The 20,454-nt window shown below is 41.7% G+C and overlaps 1 protein-coding gene across 9 annotated transcripts in view; it reads left to right on the plus strand.

Moving 5' to 3' along the window:
* Positions 1–19,136, plus strand: part of LOC111852266 (fidgetin-like) — a 31,903-nt gene extending 12,767 nt beyond the window's left edge. For 4 of the 9 annotated variants that reach the window (XM_023827951.2, XM_023827953.2, XM_023827949.2 and 1 more), the window contains one exon: positions 13,206–19,136. In XM_023827951.2, coding sequence (XP_023683719.1) covers positions 13,206–15,436 — 2,231 coding nt within the window. In that variant the 3' untranslated portion in view covers positions 15,437–19,136. Of the gene's footprint in view, positions 1–4,384; positions 4,440–8,007; positions 8,453–13,205 lie in introns of those variants that run through there. The other 5 variants (XM_023827945.2, XM_023827948.2, XM_023827947.2 and 2 more) reach the window with 3 other exon arrangements.
* The last annotated feature ends 1,318 nt before the right edge of the window (positions 19,137–20,454 follow it).

The raw sequence follows: 20,454 nt of genomic DNA on the forward strand, positions 1-20,454 counted from the left end.
CTGTCATCTAACTTTACCTGCTTTGGAAATCCCGTTTTCCCTTTGTTTAATCCACAACTATCGCTATAAGTTAAGATATTCAGCATTGTACTTGTCAAGGAACAGGATGACCGTACCCCCTATATTTTAACGCTGAATGTGAAAAGCTCATGCTTAAAATACATCATGTAGTAAAACGTTTTCGGCGAAACGTATTTACGTTTTCTTATCAATATTTAAATGACATAATGAAACAATTATCCACAGAATACACCTTTTGTATTTTTTAAAATAACATAAATGTAGTGTGATTACCCTCTTTTCTTGTAAACTGAATATCCTGCAGTGAATCATATAATTGTGAATTAAAATAACTAGGGGAATGGATCTTTTGTGAAATTACTCCAACTACATCCATAGCTAGTCACCATATACTGTCATAATTTCCATATCTTTTTTTGAAAAATGCTCTTCAAACAGATAACTAAAACCTTTATTTGGCATAAAATATAAATAATTGTGGTAAATCATAACCTTCCATTTTGGTTACCTAATTTTGCTTAGAAAGCAGGGAACGTTCATATAAAATTGCCCAGAATATGGATGTCATTAAACAACTTGTTACATTTATGTGTGACACTGAAATGCTCAGTTGAAACTGCAATACACCTGTAGTGAATTTTATAACTGCCCAATGAAATCTCATTAAAATCAGTATGCTCTTAGACACATTAATAAAAAAAAAATGGAATCCTTGTAGGCTTTTAGTGGAAACATTTGATTTCACATAAATGTAAAACTACTACATGTAATTGTTCCTCCAATAGTTCATTTGAAGGCAAACTGAATTATAGGCCCGCCGATCGATCATTTTATGTGTCATTACCCAGTAATTAAATAATAACAATAATTAATTACATGTATTTATTTAACAAATATATCTTTATATCCTATGTGAGGATTTCTTGAGTAGTTCCCAATGACTGAAACCTTTAATTTGGCTGAACGGTTTAAGCTCATCTATTCGGGTGTTTCTGTTTGCATGAAGCCTGAAGATGCAATACGCTTGGGCGCTGAGTGACCTTAGGTTGTGTATAGTGATGAGTGGGGATTTGCTCCGTAATAGAATTGTATCTAATTAATTTGCGGAACCTGCAGATGCAGCACATCCGCGATTCCCTCATTATTCAGCTGCATAAATAATTGCGTGTATGTGGCTGTTTAGCGTAATGTGTACATTTTTTAAAATGAGCTTTTTTTTTATTAAACTGATAAGAACAAGTCCTCACAAACTGCTTTGTTTCTCGTGCTGTGCAGCGTTATGGAATCCAGTGTAGGCTGTAGATTGGACGCATATCTCCGCGTTCATAAATGCGGGGGAATAAGGAGAGCTCCATTTGTGTGCAGTTTTATTAATTTAACTGCTGCTGATTGGTCAGCCTGGTCTACAATGTGCCTTGCATGCATAATTAGGAATCTGACAAATTCATGAAGGACGTCGTGGCCTTCTGATCCTCTTCTTCCTCTAAGTAATTAGTCAGTGGCCAAGCTATGAAATCTGTTCCAGGAAATTCAGAAGCCTTGAAGGTGTCTTCTGGAATATTTCCTGTTTGCTCATCTTTGTGCCTCATTTCCCCTGAATCTGACCAATCTAACCAGGCCATGTTCGCTCTCCCATTCTCCCACCCTCTCTTTCTCTCTCTCCCTCTTTCTTTCTCTCTACCTCTCTGGGTACCATGTGGCAGCTGGTCTCAGTCAGCACTTTATTGCAGATAGTTTCCATTTCAGTGCATTAGGCTGGACAATGACCAATGATCCACCATAGCCTATTGTAAAACATTAGATATGGCTTAATAAAAATGGAGAATGATGAATTTACCCTTATGAAAGAACAATCTGGAAATACATCTGCGAGATGCAGTGGTGGGGGTGGGGGGGGGGGGGGGTCTGTATGAAGGAGACTCAGGTGATTAGGGTTCGACGTGTGGATTAGTACATGGGTTACATACCAGTGGCCAAAATTGTGCAAACGTCCAATTTTGTAGATTGCAGAAATTTATTCCAGTTACTCCAGTTACTTATTTAATCGTCCAGTGTATGATATTTGTAAACATTCTTTCCTTGTTCATAAACATTTCCACCAGTATTTGTGTAGTAATTTTTAAAGCTTAATGCTTTAGTGTTTTTACAAATTTTGCCCACTAGTGTAGTTGCTCCCCTGTCTTAGTAACGTGCATCATGCCATGGTACGAAACCTTGATACGTACAGCGTACAAATACCTTCCTGTGCCTTCCTGTACATTCAGCTTATAGAAGTGGGAGTTTGCTTTGGACGTGTTTGCATGCCTTCAGCCCTGGGCCTAGCCAGGCTCCAGTCCCATCGAAACGGGCGCCATCCCCTCAGCAGAATCCATATTCTCTGCCCAGGTCTGTCTCCACATGGTTCTGATTGCATTCCTGACACGTCAACAGCATCATATAAAATAAACTGCCAAATAAGGACAATATTTTTTTTTACCACACTTCCTCTTACTTACACATTTAAAATTCATTCTCAGTATTCTGGGAGCAATATAATATTAAAATGCATACCCCCCCCCCCCCCCCCCCCTCCATGAGCTTAATCTGCATTTACACATCAGTATAGCATTGGACACTATTTACCAGTGATTACTTGTCAAAATTAGAATTGATTAGTTTCAACTTTGCCATTGTGCTGAGTACAGGTACAGAGCTAATAAAATGCAGTTAGCATGTAATTAAGTGCAAATAAAATGTATAGAAATACAATAAATTATAAATATAGATAAATTATTAACTGTAAGTGTAAATTTTGTTTCTGTGAATATTTATATGTATGAGAGAGCCCATAGCTTAAGGTGCTGACAGGAAGTACTGGGAGAGCGATTGTGCTGGGAGATACGCATCGTGCGAAAGCAGCGGTCAGGGCGAAAATCTCCTTCATAGACCGTAAATGAGCAAGATCTCCCATTAAATATGGTATTTATTGGTTTGGTTTTGGTACTTGATGCGTTTCACCTCTGCAGCTGAGTAAAAGCAGCCCTGATTTAGCTGTCTCCTTTTTCCGTACAGTATCGCGGTTTTCTTTTCAGTATCGCTGAGAAGTAGCGGGATAGCATCAGCCTTTGAATATCCAGTCTGAACCTGCTGGAGTTTCATCATGAGTTTTTTTTTTTTCCCCATCTTCTCCCACATTGGGGAATGTTTGTCAGTCTGTTTACACCCCCTCCCGATATCAGACCTCGCTGAGCAGAAGACTTCACGGCTACATAAATTCTGATATGTATCCCCAGTCTCCTGCCAAATCAATTCTGGATTGACGGCTAAACCCAGGCGATGGGAACTTCAGGCTTTTGAAATGTGGTGTGTCCGGGGCAGCGGTACACCATCTAAGATCATCTCACCCAGTGCCAGTTTCACGTCCTTTCAAATCTGCGGTCCTTCACATCGGTCCCACTTGCTGACCATTTTTTCTGAAAGGTCGCATGCAGATCTCTCCCCAAGACATTGTTTTTCCTGAGATCACAGACGTTTAGGTAGAGCTTGAGAATGGTATGTTTATTTCGTTTTTCATTTTATTTATTTAATTTCATTCATAATAATAAAAATTGTTAAAATGCTATAAATCATTTAGCAGTTGCACCTGTGCGCTAGTTATGAGTTACATGCAGGTGAACATCTGTAGAAGAAACACACAAGTAAAGAAATGCATCTTTTTAAATTCTCTTACCCTTCATTTGCACAAAAAAGGTTAAATGCTGCAAGAGTTTGTTTGCCTTAAATAAATGCTATTTTTTTCTTGTTTTGTTTACTTTTGTTTACTGAGGAAGAGGCTACTAGTTTCTCGTAATATGTGGAAAAACAGCACATTGGACAGGGAAGTAAAATGTTTTGATAAATGGCATAAATTAATTCTCCACCATGGAAGTGTATGTTCAGATTATACTGCTCCCTGGAGTATTGTGATTATTCCAATTGGCGTCAGAAGTTTAACTTACTAAATATTATTTTGAATGCATTTTCCCCTTTAATAAATATCATTTACAGTAACTTCAAATATTCCTACCTGATAAATACGCCTACTTACCAATGGAGGGAGAAAATGATGAAGTAGAATGATTTTAGTTTAGATTCAGATTTCACTTGTTCGTAGGAAAGTAAAAATCTGGTGATTAGCTTTTGGTAACACTATGGTTGCCTCAAAACATCATAAAAATCAAAAAATCATATTCTATGTTGTCTTACATTAGACAATTTCCAAAATTGATTAATTGAAGTTATCTAGTTACAAGTAGTGTAGTTCTGCTAAATGGCTGTAGCTAGCTAACAAGGCACGGAGTTGTTTATGTGGCCCATTTTTTCAGGATCTATTCTCTTTTCCTAGAGCAGAGCGATGACTGCGTGCCTGAAGGAGAAGAGCCTCGGAGCAGATTCTGGAGGTAGTTACACCTTCTCCTCTAAGATTAGCCATTCGAGACACAAAACCAGTGACTGAGGATGTTTCTGGATCAGTGACTGATTTGTCACTGACTAATGTTTTTTAGTAGGAACTATAAAATTCATGACTTGTATTGAATTGTTGATTTATTTCTCACACGAGTGAAAGCTTGCGTAAATGAATAATAAATAAATAAATAAACGCGTGTGTGTGTATCTATATGTATGTATGTATGTACTTCAAAATTTTGGGGTTGTACAAGTTCAAAAGGTACCACCCTCATAATGATTGGCTGTAATTTTCCACATTTTTAACCATTTGTCTGTTAATCGCAGTTTTGTATCACAGTGTTTCTGAATGTTAGTCCTAGCGTTTTACAAATAAAATGACTGCAAAGCCTTTGCCGTATCCTGCTTATGGTTACAAAGTGCCGTGTACCTTTGAATGTCGTGTTTTGGCCCTGCTGCCTTATCTCATTTCATGCTGACGTTTCAGTGTGACATGTCTCCATGTCTCCAGCGTGACACGGCTGGAGCTCTTGTGGGTGTCCCTCTCTCCAGGATGCATCTTTGTAGAGTTGGTTACGGTCAATGAGGCAGCATCAGCCGGCTTCAGCTGGTCCGGTTCTGCTCCCTTGGAGTGAGTAAGAATTCCCGTTCATGGGCTCGACGGGGCCGCAGTCAGTCCGTTTCAGAGCTTTGTAGGCAAATGAGCCAGTCGGCCCAGAAATAGCAGCTCGGGTTCGATTAGCGGAATTGCGGGGAATTCACATGCGTGTGACTTTAGCCACTGGGCGATATGCCTTTTGTCTGGAGAGTGTGGTCACAAGGTATCAAGCTGTGTAAACAAGATGCTGCTCGGGGGGGGGGGGAGTATTTCCTCTGTGCCACATGGATGTTGAGCTGGCTGAAGAATGTCACCGCATTTTGAGGACACGATTGTGTCACTTGGAATCGTGAACATCCAAGTGATGATCAGTGATTGGACTGATCCGTTTGCGGGATCTAGGGTACCAAAAGGGAAGGTGCATGCAAGGATGACCATATCCATCTGTTTATCCATCCCTTCATCTATCTATCCCCGCGTCTGTCTTCCTGTGTTTTGTGTAGGGTTACAGGGCTAGAGCCTATCCCAGGCAATATGGGGCGCCTTGGACGGGATGAGCCAATCACAGGGCAGACGCAAGAACAGTATGGCTGATTTTAGAAATGCCAGTTGACTAAAAAAGAGTATCCAACGTAATCCCATGCAACAGGCAGACGAGGGAAAGTCCACATACAGAGCGTGGGCAGGATTCGAACCCCTGTGTGTGCGCTGTTATCTCCCTTCTTCTTTCAACTTCATACAACGAGCTTTCAGAGTGATGCACACTCCATTCCACCCACAGCCCTGTAGGGGTCCAGCTGACTGAAGGTGTCACTACAGACTGTTTGGAGGAAGAGCAGCCCAGCCATGTAGCCTCCTGATGGGCTATGAGACAGCTGATGTTATCTGAACCTCCTTGTCAAAAATGGCTCAGTTATTGAGCGTGGTTCCTACTACTGGATGTGCTTTGCTTTTGCTGTATTTTTTATTTTATTGTCTAGCCCCACACTATGCCAAGTTCTTAAAGCACAAAGCTATAAATAGGCATATTTTACAAGGTGATGGGCGCTCCATAAACATAAAATGGTACAGCACTGCAGTCGGCAAATGTCAATATTGCAAGACAAAACTGTGTCCCTGCTAATCAAGTTAGAACCTGGTATCATTACTTGATTGTCTAAATTTCTATTACGTAATTATTGTGGCATATTAAATTTGAATTGTGAAGTTGGGCACCCCCCTCAAAAAAAATCAGCAGAGAATCTGACTAAAATGGCAATATCGATAAACAGTTACTTAATGTAGCTCAAGTTTCCATTCGAGTGAATTCACTTTTGTAACTCGAATAGCTGTCGCACTGTTAACAGTTGTCTCATGCTGCTCTGATCATTTTCTAATACCGTTACTGAGTTTATCGATTGCTCATTACTCTTGCCATCTGAGATATTATGTTACCATGAAATGTTGTTACGCTCAGCCTGGGGTTCATTTAGGGGCTTCCTCTACTTATTTGTGCATCTTTGGTTGTTGTTATTGAGATAATCGTTTGATTTTTTTTTTCATGATATAAAAAATACATCTCATTAAACCACACGGTTAATAGGCGGAGAGCATGATTGTGTCCTGTGTTGGTCCTTCATTATGGCTGTTCCATGTCCTGATCAGTTTTATGATGGAAAATCTTTTTTTTTCCGGTTCATCAACAGCTGAAAAAGAATGCGACAATAAAGCTTAGGGGTCAATTCAGGGGATGAGGACATCCATTCGCTTCACCTGTGCCTTATTGCCTTCACGTTAAATTGGCTTCTCGCTTTCCTCTTGGGCAAAACACATGCCTAGATCCTGATGCCTCTCCCACACCTTGCTGCGGCCGTTTCCAAGACCCGATCCCTATTTCCCCTCCTTTCCATTTGCTGGAGCTGTTTTCTGCTGAGGCTGTTTTTGTTAACCATCATCTGCCCCAAACCAAGTCTGTACTCCTTCCTCCCATCCTCAGGTAGCATTGTACTGCCCCCCCCCAACCCCCCCCCCCCTCCATTCCATGCATCGCAGCCAGTAACTGGGTTGAATGTTGGACACGGATCGTCACTCTCTCCATACACGGACAAACATGTCTGTGCAAGGACTCGTCTATATCAGTGGCAAAATGTTTTGATTGAAAGGAAAAGAAATGGTAGGCTTTGTTTTTAAATACCATGTCTGTGGTAAAAATTGCATTTTGAACACAATGTCTTTCACAATTCAACATGTTGTTGACATCTGAGATTGGGTACTGGTGTAATTCAGAGCAAAAGCTTGATTACCAGATTGCGGTGTGGAATTGTACTATCGTGGCCTAAGAATATATCTGTTAAAAAGCTGTTAGTTTTGTTTTTCTCCCCAAGGGATATAAAAAATTCTGTGATTCATTTAACAAATAAAAATGAACGGATAATGCAAACTAACACTGTTATTCGAGTATTACTGCAGAGCACACTGCTAATAGAATATCAGCTGTTCAGTCTCACAGATCAGTGATTTAGTCAAACAGTGAAGAGTGGCTGTGGGTGAATGTTAAAGGATGGTGTATTTATTTATAAGACTTTTTAAAGGAAGTCACTTCACAGAAATGTAAAATGGAGCCCCTTGTGTCATCTGAAAATGAATTATTCACTTAACTGACCTTATACTGAATATGTAGCCTGTGTTGATGTGTTTTATATATTTGGTTAAACAATGCAATTGAATATGAAGTATTCATGATAAAGTAAGAGATTTTTAAAATATTTTTTAATCTAGTCTGGCAGTGTGCAAATAAAGGTGCTTTTAATTATTTTCAGAAGTAGAATGCATATTCAAGGAATAGACGGGGCTTTAAACTTTTAATTTAAGTAATATATAATTGAAACAGATGTACTGTAATGATTTGTCTTGCATAATGCAGCATGATATTATCGAGAGAGCACGGGGATTTGTTTATTTATTTATTTAGAGAATCAATAGAATATTCCAGAATTGAGACAGGCAAAGCATATATTTCAATATGTGATGTCCTCTGCGGCCCCGTGGCCTGGGATTACTGGCTGGCAAACGTGCAGTTGTGTGACTCCCTCCGTGCATGAAGTGCGGGGTGCGGCGGAGACGCACGCGGCGTGGTGCCTCAGGCCAGGTTCGCGCGCTTTTCCGCTTCCGGAGAGGTGGCGGGACAGTCTGTTAGCAGTCACATCGACCTGAAGTCACCACCCTACATGTTATTACATCCACGACAACGAAACAAACTTCTAATTCGTTTCGATGATCAAAGCACGTTGCGGATTTAATCTGATATATTATGAAATTTAAAAATGTCAACACCGTGGAATGGTTTGTTCGTTCGTCCTTTTTTGTGTTTTGATTAAAAATGATAGTTTGAGGTATAAACTTCGGCGTCCTCCTCTGGAAAACTGCTGGGTAAATGCATTTCGTATGTTTTTCGGCAAATCCCCTTCTCCTGTGGATCTGTCTGGTCAGCTTTGGAGACGAAAGACGTCTGGAGACGCAGCGGAGGTGTTTACCGGAGTGAAATGATTACGGCGCTGCGCGGCGGGACGGAAGCTCTGAGCGCCGACTATGAGCACGGCCGTGAATATTACTGTGATTACACGGAGTGCTCCGGTCACGGGGAATTGACTGCCTGACTGATGTTCCCAAAACGCCGAGGACAATGGAGTTGCACTCGTTTGCAGCCCCCCCTCCTCCCCTGAGCCTAAAACGGGAGAGTGATTAACCCCTCTCTAAAAGCGGTGACCGGGCGCTGAGAGCGGTGTTACCGGCATAACTGCGCCTTCACTTCCACATTTCGGGGGGTGGAGGGGGAGCACAAATCGCTCTGTCGGTGGCCTTACAGCCAAACAGCAGATCTTAAGTTTTTTTAGGGTGTCCATCTAATTTTGGCTCAACTTCTAACTGTAGCGTTTGTTTTCGAATTGCATGTTAGTTGAGGTTTATGTGCGTTGTGAAAATTTTTAAGATACACTCGGTAGCTGTAACTAGAAGAAGAAAGACATTGTAACCTAACCTAAAGATAGGTTATATTGCTGAGATATATTGTGATATATAAATTAAAAGGTTTAACTAGATAAATCTTGGAACATCTAAAGTGGTTTTTTTTCCAGGCAATTTATGTTTGTCTGTGCTATCAGGGGTGTGCAAATGTTTTTTTCTTCATTTATTTAAATTGGATAATTTCCAATATTATTCATAAGTACCGCTATATTCTTGCTTTCCTTGTTTACCAGAGCATGACTTTGGAGATGTATAAGGTCTTAAGCATAAGCGTGTTTCATATCAAAATTCTCCTTAAATAGCTGGCAGATTGACATTGTTCTCCAAGGGAAAAATAAAATAATTAAATAAATAATAAAGATGAAAGGTTAAATGAACAAACAGCATTAAATGCTACTTAAATTAACATAGCTACATGGCAGACAATCCAAACATCCTACAGACACAAGCTAAGGATTATTTTCTACTATCCTTTGCTAAATGCCAATTTTCTCAAGACGAATGTACGTGCAACGCCTGGATGTTTTTCTGCACTGACGTTTATTGACTGATGCCTGCAGAGACAGTGTGCACCCTAATGACACTCCTGTGGATCTTAAGTAACCCTTTGCCCATTTAAAATATGTAAGGCTGCATTTTAAAATTTAGCTGCATTAGCTAAGCATAAATTAAATTTGGAGTGATTTAGTTAGATAAGTACCATTTGAGTATCATGATTTTAGGGTTTTAATCTATTCATTATGCAGTACGCTCACTTTAAAATTACAATGGATTTTAGTAAAACTGCTGTCTATTCCCTATGCAGGTCTTTTTGGCTGCCTTTTGAATTAGACTTGTTGCTGTGAAAAAACACCACCATTTAATTTTATTTAAGGGACACAGCTCTGCTTGTCCTCTTAGTATACAGCTCTGCAGTCTTCTGTGCTCTTTGTGACATGGACGGACGGAAAGATTTCTTGTGCGTCTCACTACATCAGACATATCCAAGTGGACAGGGGCTCCCCTGAAGCTATGCAGACCGTAATATAAGCTGAAATATGTAGCCTCTATAATAGAAGGACCATTTATTATGCCAGCTAATGATAGGTACGATAAATGAAACATATAAGCGATGCTCAAAATTATTTTAAGTATTCATGTTCAATATCCGTAAACACGTCCTTACTGTCACTGCATTAAAATGTTATTGTGTATTAGCCTAGTGAGAAGATGGACCACTGTGGATGTAATGCTTACTTGTGTATACTGCATGTGAAACTGTTGCATAGTAAATGTTAAATTGTTTCATCAATCTGTCCATCCATATATCAGCCATATTTCCATGGTTGGTAGCCTGGAGTGTATCCTAGAAAGTGAGGGAATAATATGGGAAGACACACTGGATGGAATGTCAGACCACGGCAGGGGTTGATGAAGTTATCAAAGCAAGCAATTCTTCTTCCTCATTATTTCATAATAAATTAATATAATAATAGGGCCTGCCAATTCTGAAAGTAACCTGCTCAAGTCAGAATAAAGTATGACCCAGAACACTCTGCTCATCGCGTTAACTACATATAGCTCTGACGATAATGTTTTCTTTGGTAAAATTAAGTTTTGATAAATAATTGGACCTTTTGAATCCATTTTTTCCCCCCAGTGGTCACAGAGCCCAGTTTGTGTAGCTTAATTATGACGCTGGGAACCATACCAGTCTGCTTCAGCACATAATCACAGCGAAGCCGGACTTTAAAGAGCTCGTTACAGAGGTTTTTCAGAGGAGTGGGTTATTAGACACTGGTACCTAACAAGCATCTCTGCTGCAGCTAATAGCTGGAAGCCGTAATGATTTTGATTAGGCTCTGCTTCCATTTTGATGGTTTAGTGTGCACTTTTTTTTTTTTTTTTTTGGGACGATAGAATTGGGGGAGGTGGCTGGCTCTGTAATGCCCCCCCCCCCCATACACCCCATTTGGAATGTAGATTGTGTCTTTTTGGTTCTCGCTCTTCTGCTTCCCTCCTACTCTTCCTTCATTTATCTCCGGTTAAACTTTATTTTCTTTAGTTGTACTCCCAAAAATGAGGAAAGGAGCCAAACAGAGTTTGTTTGTGACTTGTCATTTGTAGGCAAGTTGCATTTCAAATGCAGGATGGGCTAAATTGTACTATATTAATACAGGAGTGCTATGGAGTTTGTCTTCACCATGTCCTCTTCATTTATGCTTCCAGGTTGCCATCAGGTTAAACACATCTTCATATGAGTGAAATGAGGGGCTGACAAATCATGATTTTTTTTTTTCTCCATTTGTAACTGCTTTCCCCTTATTCTGCAAGTGAAGCAGTGGCCCCTTGTACCAAATGTTTTAGGATACTTCTAGCTACCAGAGGTAGGATGTGCTAGTCCAGAGTACCCTCTTTGAGTTGCATGTTTAGTTTCCTTAACGATTTTTCAGTATGATTTTGAAGATTTCACTTAAAAAAGGCACCACACAAGGAAAGTTGCTGTTAGAACAAATGTGGTGTTTTTTAAAATGCTGAATGGACGAATTAGAATTCTTTTAGGGTGTGATTTTTATTGGTACTGAAACCAGGATGATTTGCGGGGTCAGTGTTGTGAAAATATGTAAACACGGCCCATTCAAGTGGCCAGTGTATACAATAAAAGTGCCTCAGTTTTTAAAAAGGGCTGCTTTGTTTATAGCCCTTCTCTTTGTCTTTGGCATTTCTTAATCATTAGCTTAGAAGCCTGACAGGCACGCTGGCCACGGCACAATTGGTTTTGACTAAAACCTTGTAAATTAACCAATTAGCGCAGCATCATGCCGCTAATTAGCTCCCGGTGTCTGGTGTGGCAGCTTGGAACGCAGCGGGTGGGAGTCGCGTGGGAATGTTCCGGGCCGCTTTGTCACCAAACGAACGCGGAGCCCCCCACACCTCGGACCGCCGGACGCCTTAAACGGAAGGGGCGTATCGGTGGCCAAACTAGCGGAGCTGGATCGCGTTTTTGGCCTCGGTGTGTCGAGAGGCGTTTGTTTGCGGAGTGCTGTACTTTTGCAATAAGGTCCTGTGTGTGCATTTGTATCTCCATTCTGACAAAAAAAAAAAAAAAAACGGGTAGATCGCCATTGCATTCCAATCTATTCATTGCAGCCTTTAGCTACCCGTCGATTCGGAGACATCAATGCTCGTGAGTGCTGAGCTATAGATATGTTCCTGCAGATGTCGGGATTAAACGAGATGGTGCATTTTTATTCGCAGAAGCTATAAAGAGAGTATGGAAAGACAAGTGTGAGAATTCCCCCCCCCCCCAAAACACCACCCCAACCCTCCCACACTCTGAGTACCACGATTGGGGAGGCGGCAAGAGGGCCGTTGTAATTCATCCCGAGCTTTGGGCCTTTGTGTGATGAAGGCTGCTGAACGGCGCCCAGGAGATTGGTTTGCTGCACTTCACGGAGCAGATATGAGACTGTCTTGGGCTGCTTCAGATGAGACTTGGATTATGGAGTGACCTGCGATGCCTGTGTCATATTGGTCCTAGCGGGGTGCATTATACTGTGCTAACTAGGTGTTTGGGCCTGGATGGGAGCAGTACCCTTCATGTCAGCCGTGTCACGTATTTATTACGGGCAGGGCAGTGCGCTGGGAAACTCGGGGCTGGAGGTTGAAACAAAGAGTGTGTTGATTCCGCTGGCATTTAAGGGCAATGGGAATGACGGGGGGAGGCTTGGCGTTCCATGGCTGGCTTATCATGTTTATTTAAAAGACATGTTTTTTAAAAATGCATCAAAATTGGCTTAGTTGATCCCACCCCCTGCCTTTATGTGTTTTCATGTTTCTAGCACAGGATTCCTCTAGGTACTCTGGTTTCTCCTCCCAACCAAAAACATGAGGATTAGGATGACTTGATGTCCCTAAATTGCCCATTATTGTTGCCCGTCATATATGGCTCATTATTATTGTACAGCACTTTGGTCAGTGAAAACCTGAGTTTTAAATGTGCTTCATAAATAAATAAAATGTGTGTGATGGACTTGTCATACCATTCAGGGTGTCCTTTGCTCTATGTTTCCTAGCCTAGACCCCAGGCTCGCCATAACCCTGCACTGGATAATGAGTTGTGGAAGATGGATGTGTTAAACTAAATATGGCATGTTTTTTTCTGTTTATGAAATTGCAGGCTTTAAGATGCAGTGGACGCCGGAGCATGCGCAGTGGGCGGAGCAGCACTTTGACATCACCGCCAGTGCCCACTCCCATATGCATAAGGCTGAGGCTTTTGTGGGTCACCTGCAGCACAGCTATCACTACGCCTGGGCCAATGATGACATATCAGCCCTCACCGCCTCCAACCTCCTGAAGAAGTACGCCGAGAAGTACTCGGGGATCTTGGAGAACCCCGAGGAGCGGATGCTCCTGGGCCCCTACTCGGACGCCACGGGGCTCCTGAACGGGAGAAAGTGCGAGAGCGAGCCTTGGCAGGATGGGATCTATCCGGCGAGCTGTGTTCCAGATGGCATGTGTGTGAGTAAGGCTGGAGTGACAGCTGCCCTGCCCCCGGCAGACATCTCTGCCAGCATCGGCAGCTCCCCGGGGCTGGCCGGCAGCTTGACGGAGACCAGCTACTCCAGCAGCAGCTGCGGAAGTCACACGGTTGGCGGTCTTCACTCGGCGCTCTCATCCCAGGAGTACCCGACGGCTTACAGTGGCTCCTTCCTGCATTCGAGCTACGGCGGCCAGTCTGCCCCTGGCCTCTCCTCCCCTCACCCCTCGCCTTTGCATGGCTCGGGGCTCCTTCAGCCTCCTCCTCCTCCACTGCCCCCCCAGACTCTGGTGCCCACCTACAACACGGGTTCCTCGGGGATTTCAAGTTACGGTTACTCTCCCTCAGATTACCCCCCACAGACTGCGGTCACCACGGCCTACAGCCCTGGGGGGGCACCACCTCCTTCTGCCTACTTGCCTTCGGGTATCGCAGCCCCTACCCCACTGCCTTCCTCCACTCTCCCCGGTTATTCCTACGAGCCTCATACCCTTGCGACGGTCACACCAACACCTCTGAGTGTCAGTTCGTCCGGCTCAATGAAAAGGAAGGCCTTCTGTATGACTGGGCAAGGGGAGATAAACCCCCCTTATGGAAACTTCAACTACAGCCAGCAGTGCTCCCCCGGAAGCCCTATATATAGCATGCCGGACAGCGGCATTCCAAATGCTGTTGGAGGAAGCAGCTTTGACAGAAGTGCTGAGACGTCATCTTTGGCATTTAAACCCTCAAAGCAGCCTGTGTCTTCTGATCAACAAAGGAAGTTCAGCAGTCAGTCCAGCAGGGCGCCAACTCCTCCGCCCTACCTTTCATCTAGAGGGTCGAAGTTGAGCGAGCCCTTCAGCCGGTTCGCATCCCCCGGTTCGAGCGAGCATGGTGATGAGCACGCGCATCTCTCGCACCCAATACCGGGGCCGGGAGCTGGATCCAGAATCGTCTCGGCTACCTCATCTGCCCAGTCTGCAAGGAAGCAGCTTAAGGAAGTCGATTCCCATCTCGTTGATTTGGTCACCAGTGAGATTGTCCAGCAGGACCCCCCCATGGACTGGAGTGATATAGTCGGGCTAGAGGTGGCCAAAGCTGTGATAAAAGAAGAGATCATGTGGCCCTTCCTGAGGTCTGATGTGTTTTGTGACCTTTCTACCATACCCCGGACTGTTCTCTTGTTTGGACCCCAGGGAACTGGCAGGACATCGTTGGCCAGGTGCATAGCTAGCCAGCTGAGAGCGACATTCCTTAAACTCAGTGGCTCTGCCCTGGTAACAAAGTGGTGCACCGATGGGGAGAAGATCATCCATGCCGCTTTCTTGGTAGCTCGTTGCCGCCAACCCTCCGTGGTGTTCCTTAGTGATGTCGACTTGCTACTCTCTTCCCAGCTTGGTGACGACAGCCCGTTGGACAGAACTAAAGGTGAGCTGCTTGCACAGCTGGATAGTATTCTGGCCTCATCCGAGGACCACGTGGTGGTTGTGTGCTCCACAAGCAAGCCGGAGGAGATTGACGATTCCTTGAGGAGGTACTTCATGAAGCGACTCCTCATCCCGCTTCCCGACAGCACGGCAAGACAACAGATAATCAGTCGGGTGCTCTCACAGCACAATTATTCCCTCGTTGACAAAGAGGTGGCGCTGTTAGTCCAGCGGACAGATGGCTTCTCTGGCCTGGACGTTACACGCCTGGTTCAGGAGGTAGCCATGGCTGCTCTGCACACTGTTGGTGGGGGACTTTCAGCTGTTTTGCCCAGTCACCTTAGGCCAGTCACTTATCAAGACTTTGAGAATGTACTTTGCAAAATTCAGCCTAGCAAATCGCAAAAAGAACTGGACACGTACACTGAATGGAACAGGATGTTCGGTTGCGGTCAGTGAAACGCAACTGCGAGTTGTTTCTGAGCCAGAAAAAGGCCGACAGACTCCTGTCTTTAGGAGGGGATGTTGCTGAAGAGCAAAAGTACATTCTACCATGACCGTAGCACTGAAGAGTTCTGGCGGTTAGTGAGTATCACACACAAACCTTGGTTTGATGCTTGAGAACACCTAAGATAGGCACTTCTTACAAAGGTACACATTGCCTTCAGAGGGATGGGAGCCCCATGTGTGTTGACGCTGTTATGAGATTTCATTGCTATGAAGTGCCTGAAGTGGTGCTTTCTGATTTTGTGTGATTTTTACATTTGTTTGCCTCCCAAAACTACATTGGTGCCATATGCTAATATGAATAGCTTTAACTTCAAACAACAAGAGATTTTCTGTTCTTTAAATCTGATAAAGATCTGGTTTGCCATTGGAAGAGCAACAGTATTTCTCAGTTCTACTGGGAACAGTAGACTAGGGTTTTACTTGTATTGTGAATTTTAGTTTTGCTTTTTTTGTTTCGCTTTTTTGTCTACCAAATCTCAGGAAAGTGATTGTTGTTTTGTACAGTACCTCAAAAAATACATGTGTCAAAGCACTATGTACAACTGAGAGTTTGTCGGGCTTTTTAGTTGCATTATTTAAATGTAGGTTTACCTCAATAGGTTGGAAAGATAACAAGGGTAAGACAACGAATGTACCTGACCTTTAGTCAACATACTGGATTTCATGAGTCTTGTAGTGAATAGTTCTATATTGCTTCAGTTTTATTTAAAAATGGTTTAATTTTATTTTGGACTTTGATTGTTTAACTTTCACTTTATTGTGGTTTCACAAACATGTTTATACCACGTGACAAAGAGGTGCGCAGACATTATACCAAACAAAGCCACAATCAAATTTCAAGATGTCCGCCCTACTCTGATGGCAACTGGCCAGCCAGAGGTGCAGAGGGTGAAGGCGAATGGAAAAGTATGAAGGTCATTCATCTGCACCAGGACTACCAATTATATGAACCTAGCATCCACAAATTTACAGCTATAAATGATATGATTCTGCTGTTGGTATGTCATATGTATGTATGTATATATTGTTACCTAAGAATTGCATAAGCCCTGCTTTTGTTTTCTACCTCAGTTAAGTGCTGTTCTTTCCGGGGGATCTGTGTAGTTTATTCCTCCGTTTTCACTGTTAATGTGGAACATCAACATCACCCAAAAAACAAACTATCAGGAAGTATTAAGCCCAGATTTGGAATGTCATTCCCTCCTCTTTGTTTAAGGAGTATGAAAGTGTTACTGACTGCTGCTAAAGTACTGTGGCAGAGCCGCCCAGCCAGAACAGCATTTAAAACTTGTGCACTGGACAGTTAATGAAGGACTGATTGTTTAGCTTTGTGTTACTTTTCTGAAATCATATGAGTTGTATGCACTTTTGTTTCCTGGCCAAATGTCCAACACTAATACAAAGATGGCGTTTCAATCCCAAGCTGGGTCTCCTAGCTTGATGTGTAAACGCCGTTTTAATGAGTTAATTATCTTCCTGGTGGCTATTCAGAAAACAGATGAAATTGTCCTTAAACGTCAAGCGTGTTGATAGTGAGCTTGGTGCCGCACTGGTCCACTCTGGACGTGGCGCAGGGCACTGGCTGAGGAATCCTGGCTTTAAGACCTGCACCAGTTTCCCGAGCGGGTATGTAAGGAGACCAGATCTACACAGCTCTTAGTCTCAGATTTTTCTACAATAAAAATAAGGTTACTGTGCAAACTTAATATTCTATACATATAGCACAATGCATGTGGGATTAACCAAAACTGGGAGGGATGACGTCACAGTCCATATTAGCCTCTTATATGCGTTACTTTAAGCTGCTTTAATGTTTAACTGTTTTCCCTTGAATTTAACCCTAACTGTTGTATGAGAGTGATGCTGTGGTGGCTCTGGGGGCTGCACTGTCACCAGTTTCCAAGGGGCTGCTTCCCACCTGCACTCTGTGTGTGTGGTACAGTATGCATGGATTTTCTCCAACAATCCAAAGACATGCAGTTGGAATAAGTGCTGACTCTAAATTGCCCATATTGTGCGAGTGTGTTGGTACTGTGCAGTAGACTGGCATCCTATCCAGGGTGTACCCCACCCTCGGTCCCGTGGCCCCTCTCTCTCTCTCTCTTTCTCACTCACCCTCTCTCGCATGATACAGCTTAGTGTAAAAATAATGAAAATTATTTTGTCTGTGTGTGCGTTTGTACAAACATACAAGATAAAGTATCATTATTTTTACAGTCACTGTGTCCTAATACCATGTGCTGACCCACATGTTAAATTGCAACTTGAAGGCCAATCTATTTTCTGAGTGTTTGTTGTTGAACACAATGGTTTTTAATTGGTTAAGAAGCTCTGGAATAACTGGAGGAAAAAGGGAAACGGCCTAAAGATTTTTTTTCTTTTGCTTGAATGGGGGGGAAAATATCGATGCAAGTAATTAAGAAACACATTTGAATTTCTCAGATTTCTTCCATATCTTGAAGTAGTTCTCTAGTAAAAGAATAGGCCTTTTGATGTGGTAGCAGTTTGAATGAAGTAAAAGAAGAAAAATCAAGCTGAAATCCCGAACCTGCATCTCTCCCGACATTCACGAAGACGCTGCAAGCTGAAAGCTATAAGGCAGTCTGAGAAATGCTGATGTTCATTTCAGCTTCTCCATTGTTCCTGTAGAGAAACTACCGTAACACTTTGTATAGGAAAGGCAAACGAGTCAAAAAATGCTATGTACACTGACGTTAAAATTCCCTTTTGTATCATCAGACCAGGTTGATTTCCCCGACAAACATTTGTCCCTCTTTTTAACTTCAACAACAAACTACACAACACATTATTTTTATGTCTAAACATTTTTTTATAACCATGTCTACCTCATTGCTTCGTGTTGTACATGTGAGGAATATTTATTTAGACTTTTTGAATGCCATGCATTTGATATATATTTTTTTTTTTTAACCAACATGCAAGGCAATTTCAACAACAAACAGTTTTCCTGGATAAACACTGGACAGCATAAACAGCAGCTCTGGTAAGCAGTGAGGTGGTGAAATCAGTAAACACTTTAATTGGATAATTGACCGAGTTCTAAATGTACTTACAATGCCACTTTTCTGAATGGGTATTTTGGAATGTGAAGTCTTCACCAACATCTCACCTAATGTATTTTATTTATTTTTTTATGTGTTACATTATCTTTTGAGAATTGTAGTGTGCATGTAAATTTGACGTGTGCGTGTGTTGGATTTATATATACAAACTATGTATAGGCCTAAACATACACGTACATAGATTATTTTTGATTGCCTTCATTTTGATATCTGCTGTACGCGATAACTTGCACCACATGTTATGCGTGTGTAAATCATCATACGGTAAGCTTAAATGTATCTTCACGTTTTAACATTACATGAGGTGTTCATTAAAGCTATTTCTCTGAAACCCATTAAATCCACCTTTTTTGTACTCTCTCTGCTTTAATTCGTACTGAATTTACGTTTGTAAGGTCTCTTGATGCTTCAAAGCAATGATTTAAATCTGTGTCCATTCTATTGGAGGTTTATATGTTGACTATATTCTGATATTATTGAATTTTAAGTATTATGTGAAAATATATAATTTAGGTAGAACATGTGTCTTTCAAAACACAATGAATAATAAAAATGCCTTTTCCTTTCCCTGGTTCTGTTCACATTTTCTGTCCAGCGTCAGCAATTACATATTCTGTCCTGTTGTCCGTTATTTTTGTTTTTGCAGAAACCAGATGTGTTATTATTGCACTCATTAAAATGTAGCAATCCATTTCTCTCTGGAAAATGGCAAGTATCAATTGATGAAAGCTTAAATTATCCACCACTCGCATAATGAATTCACATAATTTGTGAGCATTACTGAAGCGAATTAGATATTGCTGTTTAGGATTGTTTATGATGGCATCATTATATTGTTGATTTTATGTGTGTAGGAAGCATTGTGTAATTAGGGATGCAATTTGAAAAAGGTTGCTCAGTTTTGTAACCCTTCAAAGCACTGTGAAATATTTCCATGCAACTCTTATCATTTGCCAGTGCCGGAATCTATAACTTTGAGGCCTGTGGAGTTCGAATGTAATGAAGCGTTGTGGAGGTTATGAAATTACCCTCCAGTGTCTCCTAGATGACTGATTTTTACATCCAGAAACAAGTAATCTGTAAATATAAAGCTCACACACTCATTGGTGTTTGTTCACTGTAGTGTTTTCTCATCTGTCTCTCTTACACATCACCACTTGTATCAACTCTCCTTCCTTATAGTCATGAGAACTCTCTCTCTCTCTCTCTCTCTCTCTCTCTCTCTCTCTCTCTCTCTATATATATATATATATATATATATATATATATATATATATATATATATATATATATATATATATATATATATATATATATACATATGAAATTCATTCACACATCCTTAATATATACAGAATATCATCCTGTGCTCAAAAATACATTTTTCATTGGCTAAATATTGATTGAAATATGTTAAGATGATCGACCGTATTGGTCAACATTTTTACAGCGTTCTCTAGGAAGGCATATTTGCCAGGTGTGGTTATTGAAAGAGGGATAATATTCACGATGCAAACGAGTGCAATAGCGTAGGTGGGTAAGTACTGTTGTTGCTATTCGGGTGCTGTGAAGCTAATGTCGTCTCCTGCGCAGCATATAGACGACATTCCTCCACAATGGCCTGTCGTCTTCCTGGGTTTTGGGGCATCCTAGCATGATGATTGCTGTAATGATTGTGTACATTCAACTGAAGTGAACACTTCAACATAAGAGGATTCTTACGTAGCCTCTTACACACTATTTATTGATATAATCTCTATATTTTCTTTTTCTTTAGGTTTTCTTCTCGCCAAAGGGAAATAAAGGATATAAAAGCACTCTGGCGGTTTTTTTAGAGGCAATTTTGTAAATATCAGAGACACACTTGTTCCTCTGAAGCCGATT

The sequence above is a fragment of the Paramormyrops kingsleyae genome, chromosome 16 (genome assembly GCF_048594095.1).
Source record: "Paramormyrops kingsleyae isolate MSU_618 chromosome 16, PKINGS_0.4, whole genome shotgun sequence".
In the NCBI taxonomy this organism is placed as follows: Eukaryota; Metazoa; Chordata; class Actinopteri; order Osteoglossiformes; family Mormyridae; genus Paramormyrops; species Paramormyrops kingsleyae.